Consider the following 7954-nt stretch of genomic DNA (forward strand, 5'->3'; position numbering starts at 1 on the left):
ATTTGACATTCTATCCTTTAATGTAATGATCTGAATAGTATTGTTTATCTCAAACATATTTTCAAGAGCATTGTACATTTCATGTGCAGTGTCTAGTTCTGAGATTACAAGGAGTAGATGAGTTTTAACACCGTCCACAATAATTTTCATACCTTTATTGTTATCGCTTTCCCAGTTTTCTATTTCATCATTTCCTTTAAGTGATGGGTTAGATTTATCAATAAACTTATTTAAACCATGTTCTTTAAGTATAAGTTTCAGACGTAGCTTCCACCCTGCAAAATCTAAATCACCTTCTAGCCTGTCTTCAAGTCTCATACCATTCACCATTTTATTAATAATATCTGATGCTTCTATAACCTAGAAAATTATAGTCTGATATCAGGATACTTCTTTTAAGCCTGCTCTGATACCATGTTAATGTATCAAACTTAAGTCTTATATTATTCTTAATCACTATTCAAGATCAGAATATGATAATGGACTGAATATGTTATAAAATGTTTCCTATGCTATAATATCTTGGAAGTCGATATTCAGAATTCTCCTGCTATACAATAACTTGAAGATTTATTATATTTCTATGTTCCTTGTATTGTAAAGTAGAGGGGATCGAAATATATATGTGGGTGCTATATAGAGAAGTCACGACTGATAGCCGTGACTCATATTTGAGTCACGTCTATCAGGCGTAACTATTAATTTATGACATAACTTAGCGCAGTTGATATTAGTGATACATATGCTTGATAACATATGCAAACGCCCGATAACATATATCGAGATTAATAAAAACTGACGCCCGATAATGATAAGTCAAATTTATATTTAATATTGATGTGAACCTCTAATCTAATGTGAATAGATATATAATCGAAACTTATGTCTTTGGTTTATATTTAGAATAACAGTATATATATATATATATATATATATATATATATAATGACATAAGTATAATTATAAGAGTTATGAATAACTCTCCAATTAATCTATACATTAACAATTTGTCATATTGACTGTTCTCTAAAATTGTAGGCTATCAGCCTGTCATATATGGTTAAAAAGTGCAAAAACAACCAATATGGCCATCAAATTCCAGGCTTGATTCCTAATACTAAGAACATGTACAATTTTCAAAAGAACAATTAAATAACGATATGATTCCTTACCTTTTATTGATTTTGTCTATTTTTAGTCTATCTAAATTATCTAGATTCTTTGAAATTTGTGTTCCATGAGTCTATTTAAAATAACTAAAACTACTATATAATCAATTATTATTTTAATATTTTAATAGCTTTATTTTAAATAATATGGTTGAACTAAAATAAAATAACCCTTACTTAAATAAAACAAGTTAAACTACATTAATTTTTAAATACATTCATTTCAATTCTATAATACATCTATGTAAAAAATAATTATTATTTTGAAAACCATATACCATTCAAAACAAGACATCAAATTACACAATTATTAATAAATAAAAAATATATCCAATAATTCATCCTATCAACATTAAGATGTAATTCCTACTATAATATTTTCAGGATTGGCGTGAAGTGAGCTGATCATTCACTGACCAACCGAAAAAATATGGTTGGAAACAAGAATCAGTAGCGACTATCTTTCAAAGAGTAGATATACATAGGCACCCCTAATGGATAAAATGACCTTTCGTGAATTTGAAAGGCCGCTTATTCCAGCTTTCATTCTCTTATCTCAGCCACGTGAAAAGCACTGTTTTTTTTATTGTCATTGAATCTACGAAGATTGCCACCACCTCTTTCAAATCTGAGAAAATGGATGAGCAATAAATAATCGTATCAGGTAGCAAAATATATGATTGAAAGAAAGTTCACTCTGGGTTTATATTGTCTGATACACTGGCTAATGGTTACCACTGTTTTTCATTCCACAACATATAGCTGTTCTGTTCAAAATTCAGAAGCAATGGATGAAAAGGATGCTGAAGGTGAGAAACTATCAGAAATGGAAATTGGGTTAAAAATGCCTCTTCTCAGAAGACGAGAAGCTGGAATTGGATTGATTCCAAATTCTACTTCTCAGATGGCTCTTGTGGGTTCTCAAGTTTCTCCATTGGAGAGCTTAGATTATGAGTAAGAATTAAAACACCATGATCTTCTAAATCCTTTCACCCATTTGCTTTTTAGATGCCATTAAACATGTTTACTTTAGGCTCTATTTCATTCAATTGGTTTAAGATCTGTATGTACAAGTTAATGATTGCACTTAATATAAAGATTAAGAGGAAACACGTTTCAAATTTTACTCTAAAGTTCATTTCTCTGTTTCGTTGCCATTGAGGATGTGGATTAGAATGATAGATTTTATATTGGTTTTGATTATTGTTTGCATTGTGAATATGATTGCAGAGTGCTAGAAAATGATCTTTTCAAGCAGGACTGGAGATCAAGGACAAAGGTTGAAATATTTCAATATATAGTCCTCAAATGGACGATGGTCTTTTTGGTTGGTTTGCTCGTTGGGCTTATTGCAGCCTTTATCAATCTAGCTGTAGAGAACATTGCAGGGATGAAGCTACTTATTACTTCTAAGCTGGTGTTGCAACAAAGGTAAATAACTTCATATTAAAAATCCACTGAACTGCTTAGGTTCCATTAGTCTCAACACAGCGGTAATAAGGATTGTCACGTTGATTAATGGTACTATTGTCAAATTCAATGAAGCATTGCATAGTTTGACTATGAAACGCAACGTTTTGTGAAGGGCAGGTATCTGTTAGCATTTTCGATATTAACTGGTACGAATCTAGTGCTGGTTTTATGTGCGGCAGGGCTTACTGCTTATGTTGCACCAACAGCAGCAGGGGCGGGTGTGCCAGAGATTAAGGCTTATCTCAATGGTGTGGATCTCCCAGGATTCCTGGGTCTTAGTACACTTTTTGTTAAGGTAACTTAAATGGCTAATCATGAAATTGGAAATGATTCCTGAGTTGTGTCTATTAGCTAGAAATTTGTAAAGTGGAATACAGTCCATCACAAATAAATGATCTAATGGAGCTGTACCTCAATCTACGAATGAGCCTTTTTTCTTTAAAATTGAGCATAGATTAGAAAGCCACATCATTTGTATAGATTTTAAGAGTAGAATGAATGACACCATTAGTGGGGGGTTACTTGAATTTACTTCAATTCATTCTTTTGAGGGTTTTGGGGGATATTTAAGTTGTGGCTTGGTAAAAGCTTTATCCAATGGAACTGTCCAAAAATCTATAAATGTGGCTTTTGGATGTAGATCATAAGACTAGATCATGTGCGCAAGTTTTCTCAAATCGATGTGGGAATTTTCGAAGGCTGGGTAGATTGTTTTTGGATTGAACTCAAAGAAAGGTGCCTGATGAAATGGTTACTGTAATTTACTTCAATAAATTCTTTTGAGGGATAATTTAACTGTTTAAACTGCGGCCATGTAAAAGATTTATCTAATGGAACTGTCTATGGATCTAAAAAAATTATAGATGTGATTTTTGAAAGTCATAAGACTACATCAAATTGTCTCAAATATGCACCATTGACGTGGGCTATTTTTAAGAATAGGTTAGTTTCTTCTGAGTTGAGCTCAGCAGGGTGGTAAAGGAGACTGTCTCTGATCAAAAGTTTATCATTGAAGGGAATTGATGTATGTCATATTGGTGATATGAGCAGGTGTTTGGTAGTATTTGTGCCACGTCTGCAGGATTGGATTTGGGAAAGGAAGGGCCTCTGATCCACACTGGGTCTTGCATAGCATTCCTGATGGGACAGGGGGGTTCAAGACGTTATCACCTCACATGGAGATGGCTGAGGTTCTTCAAAAATGATAGAGACAGAAGAGATCTTATAACATGTGGCGCTGCTGCAGGTGTGGCTGCAGCCTTCCGTGCACCCATTGGTGGTGTGCTCTTTGCGCTCGAGGAAATAGCAACATGGTGTGTAAGAACTCCATTTCAGATCGTTTTTGTGCATTTTCTGTAACTGATTAGAGAGTGTAACATCAAAATTTAGTTGCTTTATAATTTGATCAAGAGGAGAAATCCAGTGGGCAATACACTAAATTGTAGAATTCAAGAAGCAATTGAGAGGGAAATACGCTAAATTGTATAATTCCATATGGTCTAGGTCTGATGAGCAATCCAGGAGGCAATACACTAAGCCAAGTTACTTACGCCTTGTCACATTATTCAATGTGTTATGAACTATTGCAAATCTCTATACATGCCTTATTTCCAGAGCCCAAATGTGTTATGAGCATATTTCAAGTTACAAACGCACTTCTTAATCGTGCTACTGAATCTATCCAATCCATGTTATTTTGCAGTTTTGAAGGTTTTCAACATGACAAAATAAGTGAGAGCAGTAGAATAAGTGATTTAACTTCTCATGATACATTGAATCCAGGAATTGTTGTTCCCAGAATTTTCTAGGAATTTGCATTGTGCAATCGTAGGGATCTCTGAGGTGTTATAGAACCTAAATTGAAATAAATGAGAGCAGTAGAATATGTATATGTGACTGAACTCCTCCTCTCGATACATTGAATCCTGGAATGTTGTTCCTAGATTGTTCTGGGAATTTGCATTGTGCAATCGCAGGGATCTCTGAGGTGTCAGCATAGAACCTGAATTGATGGGTGTCAAAAAGTTTTCTAACTGTAGATACAAGCATATTTTGAAAAGAAAGGAATGATATCTGACAATTTTTTTCTGCATCCCTTTGCAGGTGGCGAAGTGCTCTTCTTTGGAGGACATTTTTCACAACTGCAGTGGTTGCTGTAGTTCTACGAGCATTCATTGATTATTGCGGAAGCGGAAACTGTGGGCTTTTTGGAGGTGGGGGACTGATAATGTTTGACGTGAGCTCAGTGACAATAACATATAGACCTATTGATCTACTTCCAGTAGTGATACTGGGGGTCGTTGGAGGAGTAGTGGGAGCAGTATACAACTACCTTCTCGAGCACACCCTTAGAATATATGCCTTAATCAATCAGTAAGTTCTCCCAGGCACAAAAACAATACTTTGTATTAAATTGTGGCGAAGGCAATGAAAATTTGTATGTTCCCCTGTTCTCCGTTTTTCTCTGTGGCATCCTTCCCTCTGAATAATACATGTGGATTTCTTTACTTTCTTCTTTGAGGTTGTAGCCTGTAGATCCTATGCAATCAAGAAGCTTCCTTTAGCTAATAGAAGGAATTAGACTGTTATCAAATAGTACTGTTTACCACAATACCTATTAAGTGTACATAAACCTGATTTAGGAATTGCAAAGTCTTTTAACATAATCAGATTTCCACAATCCATTTCAATGCACAAATTGGTTTCTGGATTTGATTTTGTGTGTTTTTTTTATCATCAACATTTCTGATCACATGCTGTGATCCATCATCAGGATGAGAGAGCCAAGGATATGAAAAGAAAGAAATATCCATCATGCATGTGAGCCTCCCGATGATGGATATTTCTTTCTTTTCATATCCTTGGCTCTCTCATCCTGATGATGGATCACAGCATGTGATCCGAAATGTTGATGATAAAAAAACAGACACACAGTCAAATCCAGATATTTCTTTCTTTTCATATCGTTGGCTCTCTCATCATGATGATGGATCACAGTGTATGATCCGAAAGATTGATGATAAAAAAAATACACAATTGAATCCAGAAACCAATTTGTGCATACCAAAGCCTTGTTAATTTTTTGCAGAACACAGCAATGGCTGACATGGTTGTATGTTACTGACACAGGAGAGGGCCAGTATCCAAAATACTTCTTTCATGCGCGGTGGCACTGTATACGTCCTGTTGCATATTCGGACTTCCGTGGCTTGTAGCATGTACACCTTGTCCAGAAGAAAAGATGCTCAACCATGAATGTCCCAATGTTCGCAGAACAGGGAACTTCAAGCAATTCCATTGCCCTGCAGGCCACTACAATGACCTTGCAACTCTTCTTTTCAACACAAATGACGCTGCTGTTAGAAATATATTCAGCTCTGGCACTGGAAATGAGTTTCATTTGACATCACTGATGATCTACTTTGTTGCAATTTTCATATTGGGACTAGTAACATATGGACTTGCACTTCCATCAGGTCTCTTCATACCCGTGATCTTAATAGGCTCTACGTATGGCAGAGCACTCGGTGAGTTGATGGGATCATTTGCAAACATTGATCAGGGACTTTTTGCTGTGCTTGGTGCAGCCTCTCTTCTAGGGGGCTCAATGAGAATGACAGTTTCACTTTGTGTAATCCTTTTGGAGCTAACAAACAACTTATCCTTGCTCCCTTTGATTATGATAGAACTGTTGATTTCAAAGACAATAGCTGATTCCTTTAACAGCAGTATCTATGACAAAATTGTGCACTTGAAGGGGCTTCCATTTTTGGAGGCACACCCTGAACCATTTATGAGCCAACTCACTGCAGGGGACGCTGTCATAGGTCCACTGGTAACCCTTCAAAGAATAGAGAAGGTTCGAAACATTCTACAGATTTTGACAAACACTAAGCACAATGCCTTCCCAGTCATAGATAAACCCCTTAACTCAGAAACACCAGTCTTGTGTGGCCTTGTCCTTAGGTTACATCTTTTAGTCCTAATGAAGAAAAAGGACTTCTATATTTCTCAGCAGAATGCAGTTGTTTCTGCAGGGTTGAACCAAAATATTTCTTCAGAAGACTTTGCGAAGCCGGGCTCAGGAAAAGGTCTCAAGATTGAAGAGATTGAAGTAAGTGCAGAGGAAGAGGAAATGTATATGAATTTGCATACGGTCATTAATACCTCGCCATACACTGTAGTGGAAACCATGTCATTAGCGAAGGCACTTATACTATTTCGGCATCTCGGCTTGCGCCATCTATGTGTGGTGCCCAAAGAAACTGAGGTAAACATCTACTACCATAATCCCTAACATAAATTTCAGATTTTTCTTATGAGGCATGAACGCTACCGAGGGCTTTGCAAATCCTGAACTTTAGGGTTTGGATTCAAGTCCCATGATTGATATTTACCATGCTTCCATCTCTGTCATGTTAATATGATCGGAGGTTTCTGAGTCATGCTCTGGGTGGGTGACCAGTAAAAACCCTTCTCCTTGTGTAGAATAAGCAATTTTCTTAATTTCTCTAGCTTATTTGTTAATTTTTTTGAGTTGATTTAGGAATTTCATCTATAATTTTAATCAATTTCCTTGCCTGTGCAGAGAGCTCCAATTGTTGGAATACTAACGAGACATGATTTTATGCCTGCTCATATTCTTGTTCGCCATCCTCACCTGCAAGAAAGAAAAACAAAAAGATTGGGAATTTAGCCAGCCTTCTTGAAATGAGAGAGAAGTTCAACGTCTTCCAAGATTCCAACTCAGAACTGTTCCGCTCGTGTATTCCGGAAGCAATTTTTATAATAGCTGTATTTTTCCCAACTGTGAGTTATAATTAGTGTCAGTGTTCTATTATTATTAGTCCCCGCCTGTATAGGCGAGGACTAATGTTTTCGCAATTAATCATACCTTGAGAATCGTGCCAGCTGATACATGCAACTTTTATGGCAAAGTTTGGACAGATTCAAAAAAAATTTATTGAATTTTTCTCATTTTCCTTTTTTGTCTGATTGGTCAATATGTAAATTAGGAAAAAAATTTAAACCAATGAGAAAAGAGCTAGTAAATTATTTTTCTAATGTGATTATGTTGCCACCTAGTTTTGCACACCCAATATTTGATACCTTTATTCTAATCAAATTATTGTTTAAATAAATTTTATTTCTTTTCTAAAATTTTCAAAACTTTTTGTTTTGTATTTTAATAATTTAATAATTTATTTATTTTAAGTAAATGTATATTTTAAATAAATATTTTTTTTAAAATGAAGGTCGTAAACAAGTCTTAGGTACTCGATATGGGTTCACACGTGTCTAAAACCTCTTTG

General features: G+C 35.4%; 1 protein-coding gene across 1 annotated transcript; it reads left to right on the forward strand.

Moving 5' to 3' along the window:
• The first annotated feature begins 1763 nt into the window (after positions 1 to 1763).
• LOC149533333 (chloride channel protein CLC-c-like) lies at positions 1764 to 7619 on the forward strand. Its single transcript, XM_089805678.1, has 7 exons — positions 1764 to 2123; positions 2400 to 2600; positions 2760 to 2937; positions 3693 to 3955; positions 4746 to 5015; positions 5772 to 6912; positions 7231 to 7619. The coding sequence occupies exons 1-7, from the start codon at positions 1846 to 1848 to the stop codon at positions 7336 to 7338; spliced, it is 2439 nt and encodes an 812-aa protein (XP_089661804.1). The 5' UTR covers positions 1764 to 1845; the 3' UTR covers positions 7339 to 7619.
• The last annotated feature ends 335 nt before the right edge of the window (positions 7620 to 7954 follow it).

This window comes from Cupressus sempervirens, chromosome 10 (assembly GCF_028749045.1).
Source record: "Cupressus sempervirens isolate cs-2001-9-10 chromosome 10, ASM2874904v1, whole genome shotgun sequence".
NCBI classification, from domain to species: domain Eukaryota; kingdom Viridiplantae; phylum Streptophyta; class Pinopsida; order Cupressales; family Cupressaceae; genus Cupressus; species Cupressus sempervirens.

Bases quoted from the DNA above. Each gene is read 5' to 3' on its own strand.
- LOC149533333 (XM_089805678.1), top strand. From the start codon at position 1,846: ATGATTGAAAGAAAGTTCACTCTGGGTTTATATTGTCTGATACACTGG. The intron at 2,124-2,399 runs GTAAGAATTAAA...ATATGATTGCAG, and splicing joins TTGGAGAGCTTAGATTATGA to AGTGCTAGAAAATGATCTTT. The intron at 2,938-3,692 runs GTAACTTAAATG...TGATATGAGCAG, and splicing joins TTAGTACACTTTTTGTTAAG to GTGTTTGGTAGTATTTGTGC.